Source organism: Siphateles boraxobius, unplaced genomic scaffold, assembly GCF_051911475.1.
Source record: "Siphateles boraxobius isolate OS27281-9 unplaced genomic scaffold, OSU_SipBor_1 8, whole genome shotgun sequence".
NCBI classification, from domain to species: Eukaryota; Metazoa; Chordata; class Actinopteri; order Cypriniformes; family Leuciscidae; genus Siphateles; species Siphateles boraxobius.
Genome location: NW_027509208.1, coordinates 1734259 through 1759105, shown reverse-complemented (window position 1 = coordinate 1759105; position 24847 = coordinate 1734259). Strand labels below are relative to the sequence as shown.

At 36.8% G+C, this 24847-nt stretch overlaps 1 protein-coding gene and 1 non-coding gene across 33 annotated transcripts in view; one reads left to right on the top strand and one right to left on the bottom strand.

Annotated features, from left to right (window-relative positions):
* The window catches only part of adgrg6 (adhesion G protein-coupled receptor G6), a 46409-nt gene extending 21884 nt beyond the window's left edge, over positions 1-24525 (top strand). For 6 of the 32 annotated variants that reach the window (XM_077220127.1, XM_077220146.1, XM_077220144.1 and 3 more), the window contains 24 exons: positions 290-358; positions 1143-1202; positions 1458-1508; positions 2196-2237; positions 7016-7101; positions 7306-7358; positions 7445-7486; positions 7617-7756; positions 8403-8517; positions 8663-8751; positions 8829-9030; positions 9587-9752; positions 10699-10839; positions 11012-11029; positions 11620-11739; positions 11972-12023; positions 12107-12213; positions 13194-13321; positions 14110-14378; positions 14513-14615; positions 14775-15058; positions 19365-19466; positions 20155-20307; positions 23372-24525. In XM_077220127.1, the coding sequence (XP_077076242.1) occupies positions 290-358; positions 1143-1202; positions 1458-1508; positions 2196-2237; positions 7016-7101; positions 7306-7358; positions 7445-7486; positions 7617-7756; positions 8403-8517; positions 8663-8751; positions 8829-9030; positions 9587-9752; positions 10699-10839; positions 11012-11029; positions 11620-11739; positions 11972-12023; positions 12107-12213; positions 13194-13321; positions 14110-14378; positions 14513-14615; positions 14775-15058; positions 19365-19466; positions 20155-20307; positions 23372-23553 (2774 nt within the window). In that variant the 3' untranslated portion in view covers positions 23554-24525. Of the gene's footprint in view, positions 1-289; positions 359-1142; positions 1203-1457; positions 1509-2195; positions 2238-7015; positions 7102-7305; positions 7359-7444; positions 7487-7616; positions 7757-8402; positions 8518-8662; positions 8752-8828; positions 9031-9586; positions 9753-10698; positions 10840-11011; positions 11030-11619; positions 11740-11971; positions 12024-12106; positions 12214-13193; positions 13322-14109; positions 14379-14512; positions 14616-14774; positions 15059-19364; positions 19467-20154; positions 20308-20575; positions 20615-21165 lie in introns of all 32 variants that reach the window. The other 26 variants (XM_077220133.1, XM_077220137.1, XM_077220132.1 and 23 more) reach the window with 19 other exon arrangements.
* On the bottom strand, positions 19136-19208 carry trnaf-gaa (transfer RNA phenylalanine (anticodon GAA)). The gene has a single exon. It is a non-coding gene; the product is annotated as a tRNA-Phe (tRNA).
* Positions 24526-24847: the final 322 nt, after the last annotated feature.

Here is a 24847-nt window from a genome sequence, read left to right as displayed (position 1 = left end):
TTATTTATATATATATTTTTTTATTATTTATATATATATATATATATATATATATATATATATATATATATATATATATATATATATATATGTATATAATTTTATTTTATTTATTTTTTTAATGTCAGAATTTTCATTTCTGGTTAATCCCTTTTTTTACGTTTTCATCTCACGCTATGCTTGTGATTCACATTGTGGTTAATTTGCTCCACAAGTTGTTCTTGCTTTTTTGGTTTCATTCTAACCTCCATTTAATGCCAGTGTGCCCTTCTTCCATCCCTGCCACCAGCAACATTAACTGTTACCACCGCATCCATTGCCACCACTAACATGATTCCTACTAATGCAACAACCCACGGTAAGCATTCACCTCTGCCTTTTCATCATTTTATGCCTGTGTTCCTTTTGTTTCATGAGAGTAATGTCTTTTGCCTAATGCAGAACAGGTGGTGGTCAACTCGTTTGGAGAATATCCTTATTAGCTGCGAAAGTAATGTTCCATTTAGAAATAGAGGATGTTTTATTAATGCCAGTGGCCGTGTTCCAGAATATTTAATGACCTTTAAAAGTTTTAAAAAGTAGAATTGAAATAGTGGCAACGAGAATGGTTGCTTTATATGGCCCATAATGTCCCTAGTTTTTTTCATGTAATCCTGCAGGATTGTTTTAAAGTAAATCTGTCTGGTTGAAATGCTAATATCTGTCACATCATTGTAATTTACGAGTGATTTAAAAGTTTGTAAGCAGTATTAAATCCTTTTTAAATGTATTTCTTTCTCTCTCTTCATCTTTTTTTTTATTTTGTTCTGGTATCAAATAATGTAATAACAATGCAGTTGATTGTCTTCATTTAAATAGAGGCCTAATGGGCCAGTTTACTTTATATAACTAGTTTACCCAACAATGGGTTTCATCATTTATTCATCCTTTGAGGAAGTGTTTAAATGATGACAGAAACGTTAAATGTCAAATGTCATCTGTCAAATAATTCACTGCATATTCCAAGTCAAATATAAAGTATATCTACATAAAAAATAAAAAAAATGTTATGAAGCGAATGACCCAATAGATTTACTCTTTTTTGAACTTTACATATGGATGCATGTCAGTAGAGCTCATTATCTCTCCATTTTCATCATCAGCTCTTACTACTTCTCTATCATACACACCTACTTCTAGCATGCCTCTAACCACAACTTCTGGTAAGCAAATATCTAGGTTTCATACTGTTTTATATTCTGTTTAATGAGGTATGATAACTGCCCTCACTAATACATGCACGGGGCTCTGCCTCTTTATACCAACACTAGTAACTACTGGTAAGCTAACAGTTACAGAATAACAGATTTATTTTCATTTTCATTCACCTTTTAGCCATTAATATACATATATGCTGTTTCATATTTCCGCACTAACCAAACTTTTAACATTGTCATGTCTATGTGTGCCATCATTAGCACCAACTACATCACCTTTAATCCAATCTAACCTGCCTCCCATCAACCCTGGTAAGATATCACTTCTGCCAATTACCAATTTTCTTAGCCCAAATGTTTAACATTGTCTAGAATCTACTTTTAGATACATTTGATTGTATTTGGAGGTATGTTTCTAATTATTCCAGTTTTAACTTTATTTTATAAACTGTAAGACTAGAAAAAAATTTACACTTAAGGGGATAGTTCACACAAAAATATTTTTTTTTGTCATCACTTACCCAGCCTCATGTTGTTCCAAACCTGTGAGTGTCTTTCTGCTGCTGAACACAAAAAATAACCAGACAGTTGATAGTAGTCATTAACTTCCATAGTAGGGAAAAATATATACTATGGAAGTCAATGGCTATACCCTCAACTCTCTGGTTACCAACATTCTTTAAAATATCTTCTTTTGTGTTCAACAGAAGAAAGAAACTCATACAGGTGTGGAACAAAAAAAACATTTTTTTTGGTGAACTATCGATACTGTTGCTGTTTCAATTTTTATAGTTTTTTTCAATTGGAAAACATTGGCACAAGTTTTTGCAAATACCTTTAACTGCCCAACAAATAAATTAAAAATAAACAAAAATGACCAATCAACAGAAAGAAAATGCATGGCAGTATAAGGACCCTTGTCTCATGTCCTCATGCGTATCTTTTTATTCATTTACCTAAACCATTCGTCAGTCACTTAATCCATTCCTTCATCTGCAGCTGCTGCTACTAACTCACCTCTGTCCAACAGCAAAACCAATGGTAAGCCAAACCTGTTATCTGACATCATATTTGGCTTGCTTGTGCTTACCAGTCACTGCTAAACTTTCATTTGTATGGGCAGAATGGGAGCGGCTAGCTTGTCTAAATAGAAACGGGAATTACAAGATTGGTATATTGCTCTGAAAATTTCTGGGTACAGATTAAAGGCTTCATACCTTGTATTTTATGTATATATATATATATATATATATATATATATATATAGTTATCTACTATTACCTTAAAAAGATAATTGGACGAATAAACACCTTTCTAACTCCATTTTGTCAATTGTCTGCTGTGTTTATCTTAGCTTAAATTTGTGAATTTGTTTTTTAGATTTGACTTCTACTTCCTGATTTTTTTTTCAGGTCATAGCAGTCTTTAAACACTTATCTTCCCTCTTCTCTTTCATTGCATATTCTTAAATTCCCTAAATGTGTTCAGCTAAAACCTTTCCTGGCAGCTATTACAGTTATCTACTGTTCTCTTGCTCTTTAACAAAGCTTCATTTCAAAATAAACTACTATTCTCTTACTTTCTGAATAGCATCCTGTGTACATTTAATATAATCTATTTTTATATTTTTAGTATTTGTAAGTCATTTAAAACTAATAAATTTATGATGCTAATACTATCTTTCTATCATTCTCTCTGTGCTAACATTAGTATTTCCTTCCTGACAGTTTCCTGAAATCCTTGACCTGTGTTTCTGCTGTATAACTTCATTTTTGCTTTCTTTTAGGTATTAACCCCTGGATTATGTTTGTGCTTTATTTGTTTCAAACAGTCCTTGTGCTAACTTCTATATTTAGAATGGGATTTATTTCATAATGTTTTCCAGCATATTGTTTTGTTCTGTTATATGGTGCACTGTATATCTGCTAAGATAAATAATAGCTCTGACCTCTTCATTTTTACCAAATCCTGGATCCTCTGCTAAATAATTGGAGCAGAAAAAGAGAGGGCTGCATTTTTGTGGTCACTACTGCGGTTTACTCCTCGCGCTGAGACACCGTCCACTAGCTCTCCCCCTGCTAGGCCTCTTGCTGCTCCTGCTCCCCGGGGCCCCAAAACATCACTCGGCTTCATCTCCACACCCCTCATCTGGCCCGCGAGGAAGAAAGTTGAGGCTGCCGTCACTCGGCCACACAAACGTCCCGTCATCCATCTGACCAAGCCGCCTGCCCAACCGACAATAAGCATGATGAATGAATCCCACTGGCTGAAAACATCCACACTGGCCTCTGTTGCCAAGAAAACAGACTCTACAAGTATGAGGCCAGCCTATTCCCAGGTGAAGCCTCCATGGAAACCAGATTCTCACAATCAGAGTGAAGACGTTGAGTCTTTCCTGGTGGCGTCACTCAGTAATCGTAAGAAAAAGCCGCTAGCTCCTCAAATGGTCCTGAGCGATAGTGACAAGAACAGCACAGAGATACTTGATTACCCATCTGGTTTTGGTGCAGAAGCGTTTTTTTATGACATTGACTTGGATGATGATGTCTTCAGCCTGTTTGACTTTGATTCCACCTACTCCTTGGATGAAAGCTTAGCCACTGCCATCCCACATAACATGTCTTTCTTAGAAGTAGAAAGTGTGCCTATTGTCAACACCATGACTTTTGGACCTGTGAGACAGGCTATTAGCAAACATGAACATTTACACAGTCAGTCAGACCTTAGTGTATCCTGGGCTATGTCAGAGTTGGCAGAGGTCTCAGAGCAGCTCGAGACAGACAGAAAATGGACACTTATCCCTTCTTCCGGCGTGAGTCCGGGAGGAACAGGTGTGCAAATGATCCAGCCTGAGCTCAAGAGTCTCTCTGGCCAAACAGCAGCATGGCCAGAGCGGTCGCCCACACACCTTGTGCATATAAAGCTAACAAGCACTGTGCCCAGGGGCCTCTCTGAGGCAGCTGCCACTAAGGACACCTTTAAAGATGTGCAACACGGTCAGAAAAAGTCCACCATCATGCCCATAGCGGTTTCACGTGACCAGATAGAAACTTTAGCAGAGGGTTATGTTAGGACAAGCGTGACAGAACATGAGTATAGTCTTACCGATACCACTCCTTCCTTTTCTTCATCAACCTCCCAACAGAGCTCTTTCGACTATCTCCCTGATCAAACTATTTTTCTCATAGAGCCTTTGGCAGCGAGCCCTCTCGCTCCTCAAGGCAGCTATCCCCTCACAACAGAGACACTTGTTATCTCCTCTCTCTCTCCCTCTTTTAGTGTCGAGCCGGTGACTGGGCTGCTTATGGATTCAACCCGCAGTGCTGCCACTCTTATTGAGCCTCTGAGTTCATTGCCTACTGCAGGGGTTCAAAGTGACTCTTTAATGATAGAGGCCATCAGACCGAGTCTGTTGTCTTCTTTGCCGCACACTGATGTTTTCCCATCACTGACACCTGGCTCAGCCCAAAGTCTCTTTATCTCTGATGCCAAAAACAATACTGACCTGGTTTTACCCTCAATGAACAATCAGTTTATCCTCTCTGAAAACCCACAAGCTGTTGACTCCAGCCAATTCCCAACTTTGTACCCGGGCATCACAAGCGGCATTTCTACATCAATAGTGGGCGGCCGGTCCAAATTAGATTCACCTCTGGTGCTGGAGCCGTCGCATGTAAACAGATTGCCAGAGACCTTTTTCAGAGGCTTACGCAGGCAAGATGATGTTAATCCTTCAGAGACTGATCTGAGGGACTTGTCGCGTATGCCTCATATTTCTGTCAGCTCTAGTTCAGAATTACCATATGGTTCTGTGGTGGCCCTGACAGATGAATGGAAAGGTTCTCAGTCTTCACCCCTTAATTCAGACTCTCAAATGAAAGTGGAAAAGATAGATGTATCGGCCACATTAAATTTGCCCTCCAAAAATATTTTAGATTCTGGCTCAGAACAGGGCATGGTCACTTCAGCATGGTTGGGCTATTCCGGGGAGAGTTCCCAAATTTCATCAACTGAAATATTTCCCTCCCTTTTGTTCAATTTGATAAGTAAAATTGGACCAGATGAGGCCTTACCTTATGAAACCAAATTCATATATCAATCAGAGACAATGGACATTTCTAACTTCATAAAGCCTGCTGATGTCCTTCCTTCTCAGTCTGAAGGAGAGATTTATCAGGATGGATTTTTCATTTCTGGTGCATATAGTCGAATAAGCAGTCCAACCCACACACATGTTGAAGCCACCACTACCACATGGTCTCTTAATACAACTTCTTCTCTAAATTTGTCAGAGGTCTCTAAGTCATTTAACCAAAACATCACAAATGACTCTATTGGTTCACATAGTAACTCCGCAAACATGACCACTAAGCAGATTGTGAACCATTCAAACACTATTTCAGCCTATGAGTTGTTTAGAACAGATATACACACATTTGAATCATTGTCAGTGAACTTGCCACACACTCCTCCTCCTTTGCAAATGACTATGACCAATGCAGATCTGTCATCTCTTACCCGACCAAACCCTGCTTTTCATCAATTCTCCAAATTTACAAGCAGCATGCCATCTGAACTTGAATCAAGTGCCTCCATTCCAGTCCTTCAACCCTCCAAATCAATGGACATCTCAAGCAGCTACAGTCAAGACCTGCTGGACACTAAACATGTTCACTCCTCAACAACAAAGCAGCCATTTTGGGCCAAGAATGAATCAGCAAACCCCTCCAGCCACAACCACAATGTGCTCGTTGTTCAGCCCGCCACCACAGATAGCGAGACGCATCCGTCTCCAGCTATTGACGACCAGTCTTTTGTCCCCACGAATGGCACAATCGACACCCCGACGAAAGGAGTCAGCGCAGGTTTTGGTTCTATGCACACTGGTGCCACCAATGGGACTACTACAGAACTGGCCCCATGTCCATGTAAAGCTCCCTTTCATTTTACATGTCTGTGTGGACTTTCAACCGAGAACAGTATGTTTTCTAATAACAATCTAGAACTTAGAAAGAAAGATAGCTTCTTTTATTGCTGAATCCTGACTTTCTGAGCAAGTGATCGTAGAATGATGGGTTGTTCAATTGAGGGGGAAAAATCACTCTGTCTTCTCGGTGTGCAAATTTTCATTTTTGATTCCATGTGATTTACTAGAAGTAGTAAGATATTAACCATAGCCAGTTCTGACAATCATTGAGTTTCAGTGCTCTTCGTGTACTGGCTGTTACTCGCTCACTCAAATTGAGTGCATAGGTCTCTTGTAATTATCGACATTTGTATCATTCTTCCTTCTTAGGAGACTACCTATTTAATTAATTTTTACATTGGACAGTTCAGCTTTACTTTCAAGAAGAATTTGCACTCTGATGGTTTTATTAGAGAAGTGTGCTATCTTAGGAAACTCTCACATTTTCAATTTGTGGAAATAATTTTCTATTATTATTTTATTATATATGGAGTCTCCTAAGAAAGTCTTAGCATGGTGTAGTTATGCATTATAAAGTAGTCCAGCACTAACAACTCAAGATACATGAGAGCCATCTTGTGATGGAAGTGCAGCATAGCAGTAGATCTGAAAATACATGGCTTGATGATCCAGGATTTTTTTTTACTGCAAAATCATCTATACTAATTTTTTTCTATTTTTACGACACTTTGGATAGATTTGATATAAAAAGTGGTCTTGGGACCACATTTGTTCAACATTTCTCATTACTCACTTCCAAGACTTTTTGAATCTACTGCTATGCAACAGAAAAAAAGGTGAATGAATAAATTGTGTTTTGATTGATTAAGAATAGCTTATTCTCCTTTTACAGAGGAAATTTTCTACAGAATATCCCTTGTGGTTATCGATGAACAACCGAACACCCCCAGGGATGTTAAGATGATAATATCTCAATGGGTATATATATATATTTGTTTTGTTTCACTTTTTAATACATTTTAAGTCTCTATTAATGGATATTATGATAATATTATGAATTCTGAAAAACATGGTTTGCTGATTGCACCAATATAACGTGTTTTCCTCTTCTGCATTAGCTCTCAATTATATCTCTTTCTAAACATGTTGCTGCTTTCTAATACATTTCTGTAATTTTTACAGCTTAATCAAACGTTTCAGAACTGGATCTACAGAGTTTATGTTAATAGTGTCAGGTAGGGTTCTTTTTTACTTGAAAATGAACATCTCTGTTTTTTATCTAACGTAACTGTTAGCAATCTTACTCTCATCCCCTTTTCAGTCTCCAACCTGTCACTGTTCTCTCAAGGGCCGCAACGATACGGTAAAACATTTCAACGTTCATATCTATTTTTATGTCTTTTTTACTAATGTAATGGTGACCATGTTTCATACTCTTGTGTTTACAGTTTTTTTATGTCTAAAATTGTTTTATGATATTGCATTCTACTTAGACAAACCTACATGGTCCTGCTGGTGTATAAGAATACAACTGATGCAAGTCTGACAGAGGCAGAGATTGAGAACAGGCTGAGAAGTGCCCCTGCAATCGGAAATGGCTTGATATTGGACAGTATGATTGTGAATTTAATGGGTATGGCATGCTCCTTAGTGTTTTCTGTTATTAATTCAGTAGCATGTGACTAAGCATTTGCATATTGCTAAAAAAAAACATTATCATTAAGATCTCCTAAAATATGGCTGATATGGTATTCCTATCATTATGGCATTCATTCACTTAGGAGTAAAACCTTTTAATGAGAAAAAAGTACTGATTGCACCTTTAAGGAAGCACATAGGGTGGAAAAGTTTCAGAAGATTCAATTCACATTTATTTGTATAGCGCTTTTCACATTTTTTTTATCGTTTCAAAGCAGCTTTACAGAAAATGCATGTATCTACATTACAATTTAGAGTGATCTGTTGCCAGAGGTGACTCTGTCCAAGTAATGTATTACAGAAATGTACATCATGTACATTAGCTAATTGCATATATACAAATCATGCAGTTAGCGAACAATGTATTAATTTAAGGCTCATTGAAGTAATGAATACATGTTGTTAACAAAATGATATAGAAAATTCAGCATAGGTGCATGTTGATTCAGAGTTTGCTTCGTCTGAAGTGCTCGCAGGAGTTGGAGTTCTCTCGAGTCTGTGATGTGATGTGGCTCCTCTTTAAAGAACGCTTTGTAATTGAGTCCTTTTAATCCTGTACCTGTTTGGTTGCTTTGCTTCAGAAAACTGCCAGCCAGAGGAGTTCCCATTCCACTACAGATGGCCAGAGAGCAGACCCACAGTCACCCAGTATATCCCCTGCTTCCCTTACAAAGAGCAAAATGCATCCAGGACTTGGTGAGTAGACAATTATACCTTCTGATCTAGATGCAAATATGTATAACCTACTTATTAATGCGCAGTTACAACCAGCAATCATGTTTTAGTAGGTTTGTTAGAAAAGTCAATTAAATATTTTGCATTTGTTCTTTCTGCTCTTTAGCATGATTAGCCAGTATAATTATACATCATTTTGGGGCCTCCCCGACCGTGGCAACTGCACTAATATAACAAGCATTTTCATTTCACAAGGTAGGTTCTGATCAATAATGCAGACAGTACTCTGGAATCAAAGCTAGCTTTAATAACTCTTACTGTTAATTCAACAGAGAATGCAATGGAAGTGGCCGTGCAGCTCGCTGACATCACCAATAATGAGCTCTCTATAGAGGAGGTGACACAGATTGTCTCCAAGTTGAAAGAGCTTGTGAACATAGCCAAAATCAATGCCACCCTGGCCAGCACTGTGGTCACTATCATCTCCAATGTCATGGTCAGCTCAGATGCCGCTCAAAAGGGCAACTCAGAGACGTATGTGCTCTTACCTACACTGTAGAAATGTTTGTTGCACTTAAAAATGAAGGCAACAATTTGCATGAATTTTTGTAATTGAACACATTTAGTTAAATATCTTAACTAAACATCAAATTTCCAGTTGTCATGACTTAAAATCCGGCGTCATTGTAACAACTGCCTATTTAGATTAAGTCAGTCTAAGATTTATTTCACTGTATGAACTTCTATGCAAACAAGTCCCTACGGTTAACGGTTTTATGGTTTTAAATGGTTGCTATATCACATTCTTCGTTTGCATGTCTACATGTCATTTGAGAGCATTTCAGAGCATTTGTCTTAATTCAAATGACTTGCTTTGCTTGTTGGTGTTGGTGTGATTTAAAACATCAGTGTATATTGTAATAGAAAATTGGCACAGATAAAGTTTAAGATGCTAGGGATTCTTTGTTTATTTCTCAGCATTATTTACTGGATCTAAGAATATATTTGTTTCACTATTCCAGATTTCCAGAAGTTTTTAATCTTATCATCTGTTCCTCTTCTTATTATATCGTCATGTGTCTTGGTTTAGAGCTCTCAAAGCAGTGGATGAACTGGTGCAGAAGATTGAGTTTGATGGACAATCACTGACCATCACATCCAAATATCTGGCAGTAGGAGTTTCTGCCCTTAACACCAGCAATTTTAATGGGACCACTTTCAGTGCGTTTATAGCGACAAACACGACGGACCCTCAGGTAAATGTTATGGCACCTCTCTGCTTCAGGTGTTACATGTCATTAGATTTGACATTTTTTAAGTCTTTACTGTATGTAATTATATGAGTTTGTTTATGCTTGATGGTGGTCTATATCTGGTAGTGCGTGTATATTTTAATATGTACTGCACGTAAAATCTGCTTAAGACTTCCTACAGTGGGCTGCCCAAACATTTGTGCTGTACTTTTTGCTGCCCAGATATTTTAGCAGTAAAGTTTTAAAGTAATCTTTAGCAGTTAAAGCAGTGTAATGAGAGGTGACGTTTAGGGACCATGCCCAGAGGTTGCACCCATTGATTAAGAGCCAACAATTCCTGGAAAGTTGTGGGAGGAAAAAGCAACATTATTGTAGAGCCTGAGAGTGACTCAGAAAATGACACATTTTCTCTCCTTTCAGTGCATGAGTGTCAGAATGTATATTTTTGCAAGTATTTAAGTGGATTCTGTTTATTTTTAGCATGCTCGCAGCTTTAAATCGTTGCTTTTTTGTGCCATTTTGTACAGTATGTACATAGTTGAGGTTCACTGAAACTGTTTAAGGGATTTAAACTTTAAAGAATTAAAACTACAAATTAGCCAAACAAAAGTTTATATTATCGCCGGAAGGCCCCATTTACACTGCATATTAGGTTTACAAACAGATGCCTGTTCAATCTATTTTTTACTTGAGATCCTGCAATTAATTAATTACTTTTTTATTCTGGCGGATGGTGCAGTAACCTTTTCAAATGCAATTACATACATTGTAGCTGTTAAGAATACTGTTTTGGGATAACACAACCTGGAGATTTCATGGTTTAGTAGCACAAGATATCTACATGTTTGTTACTCATGAGCAGATCCCCTGTTGTTTGCATGTCCGTTTATTAAACATTTTTGACTAATATTATTATGCAGACATGCGATGAGTACGTTTTTCTCCACAGATTGATTTTGAGTCAGAGGCCCAGAACGCTTTGGCTGTGGTCACTCTTCCTGCAACACTGCTGCACAACCTGAGTAATTCACAAATGGAGAGAGTGTCCAGAATAAACTTTATGTTCTTCACCAGGACAGGGCTCTTTCAGGTGAGCATGAACCAAATTAGCTCTTTTTTTTCTATCGTTGTACTGTACATTTTTCTGGTGAAAAAGTGTTTGTGGTATTCTATAGCCCATTCACATATTTAAGAAAGGCTTTATTTAAAGGGATGAAGAACTTTGTAATATTGACAATTCTTATTGATATTTCTGTCAATAGCACTTTGGATCATTAATGGTACGGTAATGAATATTTGGACATTTTCTCTCAGTGCTGAGTAAACTAACTCCTCAGAATAAAATCTGCATTAAATTTCGTAACATACACTACCTTTAAAACTAGTTTGGGGTTTATTCAGCAAGGACGCATTAAATTTGTCAAAAATGACAGTAATGTCTATTTTTAGATAAATGCTGTTCTTTTGAACTTTCTGTTCATCAAAGTATCCTGAAAAAATGAGCACTGAAGAATGGAGTATTAGCCTCTGAAAATTCAGCTTTGCCATCACAGGATTAAATTACATTTTAAAATACAGTTATTTTATTTTGCAATAATATTAGTCTTACTGTATTTTTGATCAAATAAATGCAGCCTTGGTGAGCATAAGATACTTATTTCAAAACCTTTTAAAACGCTATGTCATTAACTTGATTAACATATACTGTATATCTAATGAAATGTTCCTTATCTGAATGCAACATTTATCACTTACTAATAGCTAACAAAAGTGATATACTCTGTCCATACTTACAAAACTGATATATATATCGAGGTGTAATTTTTTGTATCTGACTCGCCCTAAAACATTCTGTTACATTTCTTTTCAGGATCAGCAAAGTAATGGCAAGTCCTTGAACAGCTATGTGGTGGCTAGCAGTGTTGGCAACTTCACAATCAAAAACTTGCAGGATCCCGTCAAGATCGAGATTGCACATTTAGAATACCAGGTCAGTAGGGCTGGCTAACACCAAAATTTATTGTATTGTTTATTGGCATTTTTGCAGAAACTAGGATTTTGTCGATTTTTCTATGAGTAATTACAGTAACTATTAGTTTTATTAATTTAACCTTCCCGTCAATTAAATTTCAAAGCAGTAATTTTCTTCCAAATAAAATATTTGTCCAAGCTAACTAGAACAATTGTGTCTAACACTCTTAACGTGTCTGTCTGTCCTCCAGAGAGAACCAAAGCCTCTTTGTGTGTTTTGGGATTTCAACCTTCAAAGTGAGGGTAAAATAATTTATAAATAGTCCCATAGGAAGCTGTTCATGTAGACTTACAGTAAATGTATAATACCTATTTGTCTCCATTAGATCACACAGGGGGCTGGAATAGTGAAGGCTGTGAGGTCAGTCCGGAGTCCAACAGCAACAGGACCGTCTGCTTGTGTAATCACCTCACACACTTTGGCATTCTAATGGTGAGATTTGTGGGATTGGCAGCAAAATGACCCAATAGAGTGGTTTCTTGTATTAAGCCAATTTGACAGACTGAAACAACATCGATGTGTCATTCAAAGTGGCTAACCACACCTGAAACTGACTGGGCCAAATACTTGGCAAATAATTAATCAGGGATCTCCACTGTAGTTTGGCTCTATACGCATGTAATATTAAAGGTGTACTTTATATTATGCTTGTATACCATATATGGCAGTCGTGTGAATGAAGCATTATGCAAACATTATCAATGACATTGTAGAAATTCTTTATTCACAGCTAGTCATGATTTATGCATTTTATGATCAAAAGTTAAGGTTTTTTGTACTTTAAAGGAATAGTCCACCCAAAAATTAAAATTGTCCCATAGTTTGCTCACCCTCAAGCCATCCTGATGTTTATGACTTTCTTCTTTCAGCCTAACACAAAGTTATATTAAATCATATCCTGGCTCTTCCCAACTTTGTAATGGCATTAAATGGTGTCAGAGTTTTTAAAGCTCCAATAAGCGCCATATTAACCAGTGGGTTAATAAATGCCTTCTGAAGTGAAGCGATGTGTTTTTATATGAAAAATATCCCTATTTAAAACTTTATAAACTATAATCACTGGCTTCCGGCAATGGTCATACGCGTGTTCACGAGAGAGTCGAGTTCCTCTTCTCTTATATCGAAATCATCCTGTATTTTTCTTTAAAATTACACATTTTAGACTTCTAATTCATGGCCAACGTTTTGTTTTGCTCTATTATCTATGCTTCAGCGTTCGTCAACTCTCACCTAAGCTTACGCTATGCCTACGTCATACGTCGGGAACTATTCCTTTAATTTCCTTATGTAAAACTTGCATCCCTTATATCTATGGATGTGTTTTTCATATTTCAGCATAATTAAACACTGAGACGCATACATCTCTGATGAAAGTCATTATTGATTAAATTTGTCTCGCTTTTGTCTTTTAGGATATCTCTGGAGCTTCTGCGCAGATAGATGAGAAGAACAACAGGGTTCTTACCTTTATTACCTACATCGGCTGTGGGATCTCAGCCATTTTTTCAGCAGCAACAGTGCTCACATACATCGCTTTTGAGTGAGCAGCGTTTGACTTTTAAACAGCGTGTTTTTAACGACTCATCTACTGTATGTGAACACATTGGGAAGTCTTACATTTGGCTTTCCAATGTTTTCTCAAATGTCTTCATCAGCTCTGCACAATATCCAGGATTGTGTTTTACACAGTTTAGGCTACACTCTCCTCTTCCAGCCCTAATAATGTAGCATAAAATTAGACTGCTTGTTACTAGTATTTGCAGAAATTATTCTGATTTAAAATATATATTATTTTAAATATTATTTTATTAAGTAAGGAAGTATTAAATTGATCAAAAGTGACAGTAAAGACGTTTACATTGTTACAAAAAAAATATACCTCAAATAAATGCTATCAAATAAAAGGTATCACTCTTTCCAAAAAAAAAAAAAAGCAACTCAAATGTTTTCAACATTATAGATAATAAGAAGTGTTTCTGAAGCACCAAATCAGCATATTAGAATGATTTCTAAAGAATGACACTGAAGACTAGAGTAATGATGCTGGAAATCAAGCTTTGCCATCACAGGAATAAATTAAATTTTCTACATAATATATTATATTTAATATAATATAATTAAAAAAGATTACAGTTATTTTGAATCGCAATAATATTTCAGAATATTGTTCCTTTTACTGTATTTTTGATCAATTAAATGTATAGCCTTGGTGTGCATAAGAGACTTTAACAAATCTTTAGACCCCAAACTTTTGAAACGGTAGTGTATATGGCTAAAGGTGCAACGGAATTGCAAAGACTCATTGTTTTCTTTGAATTTAATCTGTAGGAAGCTGCGGCGAGACTATCCTTCCAAGATCCTGATGAATCTCAGCACGTCACTGCTCTTCCTCAACATGGTGTTTCTTCTGGATGGCTGGTTGGCTTCATACGACATTGAGGGATTGTGTGTGGCAGTGGCTGTTTTCCTGCACTTTTTTCTTCTCACTTCCTTCACCTGGATGGGCTTAGAGTCCATCCACATGTATATTGCCCTGGTCAAGGTCTTCAACACCTACATACGGCGATACATCCTGAAGTTTTGCATTGTGGGATGGGGTAAGTTCTACATCAAGAATTCTTCCCGTCATAAACTTTTTGCTATCTGTTTGCCAATGTTCAGTATAACATGAGAACACTGAGAAGGAGCGTTATACATATTAAGCAGTGAGAAGATCTGACTGTGTTTTCAGGTGTCCCTGCAGCAATTGTTGGAATTGTGTTGGCTGTGAGCAAAGATTCTTATGGAAAAAACTATTATGGAAAAGGAGAGAATGGACAGGGCACATCAGAATTGTAAGTTTGGCCCAAGATATTCAAACTGGCCATTTTCTAATGTCATATGTGAAGGTTGGAAGCAACAGATCTGTGTGGTTCACATTCTTGATAAAAAAAATATTTCTGTTGGAATGGTCTGTCTTATTCTGTTGGTTTTCCCGGTCTTTCTTTCTGTAGCTGTTGGATTCATAATCCAGTGGTATTCTATGTGACGTGCGTGGGCTACTTTTCCATGATCTTCCTGATGAATGTTGCCATGTTCATCGTGGTCATGATCCAGATCTGCGGGCGCAATGGCAAGCGCAGCAACCGAACACTCCGAGAGGAGATCTTACGTAACATGCGAAGTGTGGTCAGCCTGACGTTCTTGCTGGGCATGACCTGGGGCTTTGCTTTCTTCGCCTGGGGTCCGGTCAGCCTGGCCTTCATGTACCTCTTCTCCATTTTCAACTCCCTACAAGGTTGGTTTATACTTACACCATTTTCATTATCCTGTACATTTAAACACCCCATGGAATCACTTGATGCTGTGCATCATATCTTTCATGTTTTGACATGTTTCCTATTTATACAAACGATACGTGCATCGATGTCACGCGTAAAATAACGATATACTAAGGCTGGGGCATATGGCCTAAAAAAAAAATCTCAGATTTACGATTTAAATCGATTTTTTTTTTCTACTTAAAATCAATCTGCAGATGACAAAGAAATTGTTCAAAACAAGTCTTAGCTAACTTTATTTTGTTTTGATTTTCCCTTATGGGATTTGATCTGGATTTCCCCCTTGGGGTTAAAGTGCAATCAGAAACAACAAGCCAAAAAGACAAGATGGCAGGCCCTGCCTTTGTAAACAGTGAAAATGTAACATAACGTAACATAACATAAAATGGGTAGATTGAGATTGGGGGGGGGGGGGGGTGTAAAAAAAAATAAAATACTTTTTTTTTAACTTGCATCACAATAAGTGTATTGTTATTGTAAAAACATTTGTTAACTAAACAGAATGTTATTAAGTTTAGTGACAACACAATGTTTACATGGTATAATAAACTGGTATGCTTCTGTTTTTATTATTGCTTGACACAAATTTCACAATTTCAATTTTTGTGATTTCATTCTGATCTTGATTCATTATCGATTCCTTTGGATAAATATTAGGTACAGTAGATGCGTTAATGTGTTATGTTAATTTTTCTCCAAAAAAAAAAATATCTCACCTAATGCTGTAAACATACAGAGCACTGTCAGCTGGTATTATTATAAAAGGTTCAAAATAACATCTCAAATTAAATATAATGCGTTTTTTATAATAACAACTTTCAATATTTTAATGATATTGATAAAAATATAATAATTATATAATATAGTTATCATATTTAGCAAAATACTCCCCACTATAGCAATTTTTTTAAGTCCAACTAACGTGCTATGTTCAATAAATGGCTTTCCTGAGGTAAATGTAACGTTACGTGACATTATTCTCCTGCTGTTTTATGGACCTCTTTCCGCAGTTGAAAAACACTGATCGATCGATTGTATTACTATTCGGTAAGTTGAACTGTATCTTTCAAATTACCTATTGATCATTCGTGTTTATTTAGTCTTAACTAGTAGTAAAGAGTAACAAATGATCGGTTCACGCGCCGCTTGAACTCTGTCACGTCACATTCACAAGCGCCAAAACGGTGTTTATAGTTTTAATTTTGTAATTAAATTGACTGAATCTGAGAGCTGAGAATTTGTTTCATATCAATAGTAACCTCTCTGTCTTGTCTGTTGGTGTCAGTGTCCTCTTTGCTTCGCGATTTCTCTCTGCGTGAAGCCCCGTTCACACTACAAGCGACTTTGTCGCTGCATGTCACCAGTGGCTGGCGATGAGGTCGATAGTGGGCGTTCCCACTACTGGTTGCCTTTATGAATGACAGCAAATCAGTTTTCTTGCCGCTCCACTCCTATTGGTTGTCGCTCCTGAAAGTTGCTCCTCATTTGCATAAAGTTAAACAGATCTCAACTTTGTTGCGTCACTAGACATGCCCCATCCGGTCGCCAACGGTCCCTGTCGTGCGTGTCGCCAAAAATCGCCCGCTCCCCATTTGAAATGAGTGGTATAGGGTCACTTTGTCGCTTGTAGTGTGAACGGGGCTTGAGAAAATGGATGTGTGGCGTGAGAGCGTGTAAAGTGACGGATTCGTGAGAGTTGGCAGCCCTGCGGATTCAGTTTGTGTTTTTGGCGTTGCACTTGTCATAGGTGCTTGTGCTGCGGCGGTCTTGTTCATTTGTCATTGTTTGTGTATCTGTATGGCAAACGCTAAGCCCGTTTGGAACTATGGGAGCCCAGAGGGGAGCGTCGGTGGATGTTAAAGAGAAAATAGATTTTCATTCAAACAAGTCGACGTCAACTACACAATCGAGTTAATCGATCAAATCGATTTATCGCCCAGCCCTATGATATACGCTACCTTTATTTTTACACTCTCCACATCCTCACATAACGTCCTTTTACGCATTTCTGCCAAAGCGCACATTTTCGTTTACTCGCCAGACTGTCTGCCGGTGTGTCTTTAACATTAATTTTCTCAGCTGAAATAGACGCCTGACAAGATTGACTGAACCCTAAACACGCTTTGTCACAAAATCCGATATTGTCCACTGTCAAGGCATCGCAAGTTCATGTTTTACAGCAGAAATGACATGCACCCTTGTAGTTTGTGAACACAACCCGATAAGACCGTTTTAGTGAATCAGCGTGCAGTATTCAGGTCAGGTGACAAGGCTGCTAGTCACTTAGAAAAGATGCGCTAGCTGAGAGAAGTTTCGTCGTAGCTGACTTAAAGTGATCGAGGATGGATAATTTCGACGAACTTGATGAACCCGTGATATCTTCTTCGGGACGTAAAAGGAAAATAAATGTATAGCCGAACCTTGCTAAAGCTGCACATTAGTGGTGAGGGAAAAGCTCCCAGTATAGAGGGTTTTCACTACACGTCATCAATCCGGAAGTCGGCCATTTTGGAGGCACTGAATGTAAACAATGCCACTGAACTGAACGGATTTGCATTTTTAGCTGATTATTGCTGTTGAAAAATGGTCGTGTTTTGGTCTTTACTAATCGGTCGCACCGGGAAAAAACATTTCGAGGTCTATAGACTGACAAAAGTTAAAGAGAAGAGTGCAAGAAACGGATGAAAGAAGGCTTTTGTGGTTGAGAGAGGCACAGCATCAGCCACACGTGTTAATGAAGCGTTGACTGGCTAAAATGTTGAGGTAAAGTAGTTAACTATAGCTACATTCACACTGTCAGTCCAAATCCAATTATCTTTGTATCCGATTGGAATCTGATCTAAAATGATGTCCACACTGTGTATCGCAACTGTTCAGATCCGAGTTGTGTGTTCATGCAGCTCTTTGGCAATATGGCAATGACTTTGCGTTGATGGAGGAGTTTGCATTTGTAATAGTGCATAAACAGTGCAATCCATGTTGTTGTTTACATCTGAGTATCTCCAATATGGCCGCGCATCGGGTAACTGACCAAATCATGACGTAGGTGCAAACTCTCTATTGCGCGTAATCACAACAACAAAGCTGGTCAGGCGTCTATGTCAGCTGAGGAGATTAACATTAAAAAGATTAACCGAGTGTTTTATTATGTATCATAGCAATTACTTGGTTTGAAATGTGAAGTTGTCTGCTTTTCGCCGCCCCGCCCCCCAAAAAAAAAACAATTGTTGGAGTTTTCTTTTTTGCTAAAAAACTAACTTTTAATATATAAAACACATACTTTCAATTAACTTTAATTTTGTAAGTTACCTGTATTTTTTGAGTTATTATTACTTAATCAAAACAACCCAGTTGCAGTTTGATTGATATTACTTGGGATGCACAATAAAAAAGTCATGATTTATGAAAATGAACAAGAACAAGAGTTATCTTTTTTTGCAAATTAACTATTCTGTTGTAAACGTTCAATTGGGAGAGGGTGTGCAATTTTCAAAGAGTTTAATTAAACATTCATGTTATATATTTTGGTTTAATAAAAATATTTGTGAGTTAATAAAAACGTAACTGGTTGTGTAAACTTGGCACATAATATGTAAATATCAATAAATCAATCGATATAGCCCTGAATTGAATCGTATCGCAGAATTTTTTGAGGTATCGGCAAATGTCATATCGCTGGCTGAGAGAATCGATATCGTATCGTATTGTGATGAACTGTCCGATTTACACCCCTATTTTATAACCTTTTAAAACATTTAGAACCCCAAAACTCTTTTTGAATTTAATGGCTAGTTTATTTATTAAATAAACATATTATTGTTTATTTGACATTTCTATAATATTAAAATTGTTGTTGTAGTAAATAGACACCTTTAAAATATCCTGTCAAGATATTTCTATCTAAAAAAAATTTATGATTTTGTATGTTTACTTTTTTATATTAAAATTAAAACGCTAATGTTTACAATTACCTCAAATGTATATCTTAATATTCTATTATTGACATTAAAAAGTTATTCTAACCAATTAAACTCTGCCGAAACCCGGGATCGAACCAGGGACCTTTAGATCTTCAGTCTAACGCTCTCCCAACTGAGCTATTTCGGCTGGTTGGTAAAACTGTATTTAAATGTGTAGTTTTTTATGTGGTCCGCTAGGTGTCGCTTTGGTATTTTAGTGTGGAATAGCTTGAAAATAGCTTACAGTTTGTAAAGATTACGAAGCATTGTTTATTTAATTCATTCATCTATTCGTTTTCAACAGGATTATTCATATTTGTGTTCCACTGTGCCCTGAAAGAAAATGTACAAAAGCAATGGAGGAGATATTTGTGCTGTGGAAAGTTCCGCTTGGCAGATAATTCAGGTAAATTCAGTTAGTACTATGATATATATATATATATATATATATATATATATATATATATATATATATATATATATATATTTCTTTTTTGTCAGGAGTTTTTGTCAGCTACTATGTGTCAGAATCCTATACCGAGGGAGATTCATATATTTAATAAAAATGCGTGGAAAAATCACATAACTAGGCCTATTTATTAGTTAAAATTATCTGTTTGAATGCTGGAAGTTGTGTACCTCTTCTGTTGCATTCTTGGCACATTGCAATTGTAACTTTTTAAACACATGCATTATTGCCCAGTGATTCTTAAACTTTTTTTCTCCTAGGCTTTTTGGATATTGCCTGTTCTGTGACTACATCTTTTGGTGCTGAATCCTGAGAGTTTAGTTGTACTTAGAATGTGTGTTTCTCTAAAGCCCAGCTTTTTGGACCTTCTTTCGCAGAACTATTATTAATAAAATGTAGGACCAGAGAGAACTTAGCTGGACTTTATTTCCAATTAAATCTGATCAAATAAGATGTGTAGTTAAACAGCGCCGAATGCCAGTCCCAGGCCAGTCCTGTATTTATAATGAAGGATTTGCCAGATTTAACTTAAGTCTTTTCTTATGATGTGTCTTTATGCATGGGATACACCTTTGTGATGAAAGTTAACTAGTAGTTATAGATAACATTAAACCATATTTTGCAGACTGGAGCAAGACTGCCACTAATAACACCAAGAAAGTGAGTTCTGATAACCTGGGAAAGTCCCTCTCCTCCAGTTCCTTTGGCTCCACTACAGCCAACTGGACGTCTAAAGCCAAAGCCACACTAAACCCCTTTGCCAGGCACAGTAATGCAGGTGAGCATAAAAATCATGATGTGGATTGCTTTGGCCACAGTTGGTGTTCCAGAAAGATTAAATAAAACTGGTATTTAATTTCAAAAAAAGGGCTTAAACATGTTTTGTTGGCATGCTCTCAGTAATATATTGCCAAGATGTGTAATAGTTGACTATTTGCCCTTCAAGCCTTGTGTTATTTTGTGCTTTGCTCTACTGTGTTGCTTTTTGTGTGACTGTATGCCTGGACTCAGTGGTGTGTGTGTCTGTATTTATGTTTGTGGTATAGATAGTACCCTGCAATAATGCCATGGAGAGACTTCCTGAGGTAAAACCACACAAGCCAGTTTGAGTTCACACTGCTTCTCTCTATTCATGTGATCAGCTTCCCCTGTTGGGAATGACTGAATTCAATCCAGCGGCCCCAGACATAATTCCTAGTCTAACTCACTCCTAACACATAAATGCTTATTTTTGGCCCTCCAAAACAGTCCTTCATATGACATTACATTTTTAAAAACGTTAGGCATCTACTGTGATGTTTTATGATGGAATAGTTGTCTGTTGGATTGAATCCAAATTGTGGAGTGACATTCAAGAACTTGAAAGCACACTGCTGTTGGTTGCCATTGTCATTAGTATAGCTTATAAAGTTACTAGCACAGTGGTGCAATTCAAGGAAACACGTCAATGCTGAAAAATTATTATAAAGCAGTTATAGACTTGACTCTTACCCAACCTTTCAGTAGACATTGACAAGCTTTAGTGTCTTTTAGGAGTTCTGAATGTCATTTGCACTCTGTTTGACACTAATTTTTCTCACGGTTGCCTGTTTTGATTTGTCTCCATTGTTTTGTTCTTTTTCTTTTCGTTTGGCAGTGTTAATGTCCCCACAGGAGAAAATACCCAGCTTGCACTGCTGAAACTAAAATATATAAAACCATACACAGTAAAACTTCATGCCCACAGCAGGATCACGCTACACGCTGGTCATGCTGAGATTTAAAAAATACACTTGTCCTGGACAAGCGGACAAGCGTTAATGATGAGCCCTGGGATAGATAATATGCACTTGTTGTGTAGCACTAATAATGCACTTAACATCAGTAATTTAAACACTATAGATACGATTTATACTTTGTGTACTTAGTACTGCTCATTACTTTGGCACAAGTAATTGTACTGTTATGCACAGTAGAGTTTATTGAGAAAATAATGAGACATTTAGGATTTAGGAGGTATAGACTTGCTATATTTGCATACATGCTAAGATGAAAAGAATTCTGACACAAGAGTTATGACACTGAAATTGCATCATTTATCTAAGAATACATTCTTCACAAGCTCATTCTGTGTAATTATGTATTTTAAGTTATTGTAATGTACACTGTATAGATTCTTCCTTAACAATATTTATAACTGACCGTTCTTTCTTCCTATTTAATTAAAGGTACACTATGTAACTTTTGGCCATCTAGCGGTTAAAAACGAAACTGTTATGGTTGTGCTTCAGCTCTGCGTGACTGTGCGGATGAATATTGTTATCTACTGCTCATAAAACATTCACTACTAGGCTTAAGAGATCCAACCAGTTTAGATGGCAAGGTGACAGCTGACTAGCTGAAGACGTTGCTGTAGCTATTCCCATTAATAGACACAGAACTACCTTGAAAATAAATGACAGCACAGCGCTACAACAACCATAATGAAATGACCCTTCACAATAGATAATGTAATACAATAAACTCTGTGAGAGAGCTACATATGGCAATTTATCTGTTTAATAAAATACCGTACTCACGTTTTGAGTAATAAAAACGCCATCTCCGCGTCGCTTTTACAACATTTCAAATCCCTCAGTTCTCTGAAAAGCCAAACCAATGTTGAGTCTTGTTTTATTACACGCTCTGTCGCGTTCTCTTTTTGACTCCCCTCCCCGTTTTGTTTAAAATGAGTGATTTTCCGGAGGTTTGAGATTTCGCTGCTCCTCGTTGTGACAACTAACCTATGACATTCCCAAAGTAGACAGAGCAACCTTTCTCTAATTACGGATATGACAAGACAAGTACATTCGAGTGACACATATATGCAGTTTCCCATGAAAACCATCCCAAAAGGTCTAAAATATTAACACATATAATAGGCTTACCATATCAGGGTAAAACAAAAACATTTTTTAGTAGGATAGATGATGTATTGACTCATTAATTCAATTGTATTAATTTTGAACAAAAAAGTTACATAGTGTACCTTTAAAATTTCTAATTTTCCCTTTTTGCTGTTTTATTTTTGCACATTATAGCGAAGTAAAAATCTCATCAGGTGGAGGAAGGACTTAGTTCTAGTTGCAAAGACCAATTACAACTCAAATTGTCACTGTTCATTTGAATACAGATTTATTTGACTGATTTTTTTGTTGTTGCTGTTGTTTTGTTCATTTGTTAAATTTCGCTAGTATGACACAATATGTGAATTGTGAAATAATCTTTGCTGTCATATTGTATATTAGAATTGGCTATCTAAACAACCTCATCATCATCATCATCAAAAAATGACTTTTCTAGCATAGTACATGAGCATAATATGTTCTTGTTGAAATGCCAAATCTGTGCTCCAATTTTTGTTATTCAGTATTTAGTTGTGTAGGTCAGTACCTTTCTGTAGCCCCGATTGCCCTCATAATAGGACAGAGGCTAAGGAATCATTATCAATATATCAAGCAATATAGTTCTGGCAGAAGTGTTAAAGAAGGGGACCGAAGGTGCATGTGTGCATTGGAATGTTTTTTCCCAAGAATGCACAAAGGCATGGAACATCAACAGAATGGCATGGACAATTAATAACTCACCATTAGTTGAATGAATTGGAAACTAATATGATCCAACTGTCAAAGTATTGACAACACTCAGTTCTGCTTTCTTTTGATGCAGCCAACATGTACGAAAATAGTTTGCATTGGGCGCCAGTTTTAATCTTCATATTGAATGCGAGTGAATGGATACTTTGGCATCAATACTGGATTGCTCACTACTTTTAGAAGTATATTCACACAGTCCTTCAGTCAACCATTGTGGCATATTTGCAGGTAAAAGTTTCTCCAATCAGAGCGGTCCCAAATGCCTCCCTTCCGACGGAGAGGCTTCCTCGTCCATACTCCCCGTGCACCAGGTCTTGGACAAGGTAAAGGGCTACTGCTCCGTTCGCACGGACAACTTCTACAAAAACATTATCATGTCAGACAGCTTTAGCAATAGCACTAAATTCTAGGGATAGGAGGCTGAGATGGAGCCCTCCTGTGTCCCAGATTTGCCTTGTGTGGAAAGGCAGGATCATGTTTATACGCTACAGTGCATATTGAGTTAACCCTCCCCAGCTGGAGTAGAGGAACACATAACCCTGTAGAGAGGGCAAGCTATGAAAGTGTGGATTTTACATACTGTGATATTCAGCTTATACTGACTGTGTGATCTGTAAATAATCATAATATATTTTACTGTTTGTGCTTTTTCTAATTTCTGTTTTGCATACTTTCTTTTTTTTTTTTTTTGGCACATTACTTTGTTTTTTGTTCAAGTATTTTGTATATATAAATCCATAAATGCTTGCTGTGGCATAAAAATGGGACCATTTCAAGACCAAAGACTTAAAAACATGAGGAGTAGCTATTCCTCAGTTCGGGACTGAAAGAACATGAATGGTTGGAGCTTGAATTTTAATGCTTGTGAATTTTGCCTTGGTTTAAGCAGATAAAGTAAATTTTCGCTGTAAATTAGTGAACCTTTAATACCTTTATTTTGTCATTATTTAAATGATATCTGTCTTTACATGATCTACTACTGATTAACATGTTATAGAAAATGTTGTTTTTTACAGTGTGAACATTGTTCAATAGTTTCAGTGCATACAATTACATAAAACTACTCTAATAGAAAGGCAGAACACCAAGATCAGTCTTCTGCTATGTGACAACGGAATGGAAAACAACAGCTATACACCAAATCTAACATCTTCAGATCTTCCTATTGCTGTAGTTTAATGACATTGTTGTTTCGACTTGGTATTTATTTTAAACGCTTTTAAGAGATTTCTATGCTTCAGTAAAGAAAATGTCAGCAGCAGGAAACATTTACCAAGGGCTATTCCGTTTGCTCTGGTCATCAGTGTAGATCATCATTAGTATAGTTGCTATGGATGCTTTATGAAAATGTGACATCTTGCATATTAAATGCACTTAAACCAGATCTTGTCTGTCTTATTTACTTGAACAGTAACATAATTTTCTGCTTATGGTGAAAAGTAACTGTAATAGAACGTTTGTTCATAGTTTTAATACCGTTCTCAAAACACAAATATTTTAGTTTTTTTTATACATCGTTCATAGAATGTCCGTCCGTCCGGTTGTTTCAAAATGTTCAGAGAACTTTCAAATGGAACATTCCTTTAATGTTTTTGCTAACAGAAAACTTTGCACAAAACATTTAAAGAACTGGAAGTTTCGAACGTTCAGAGAACATTCAGAAATACACAGTAATTTACACAGTAAATAATATGAATATAGAGC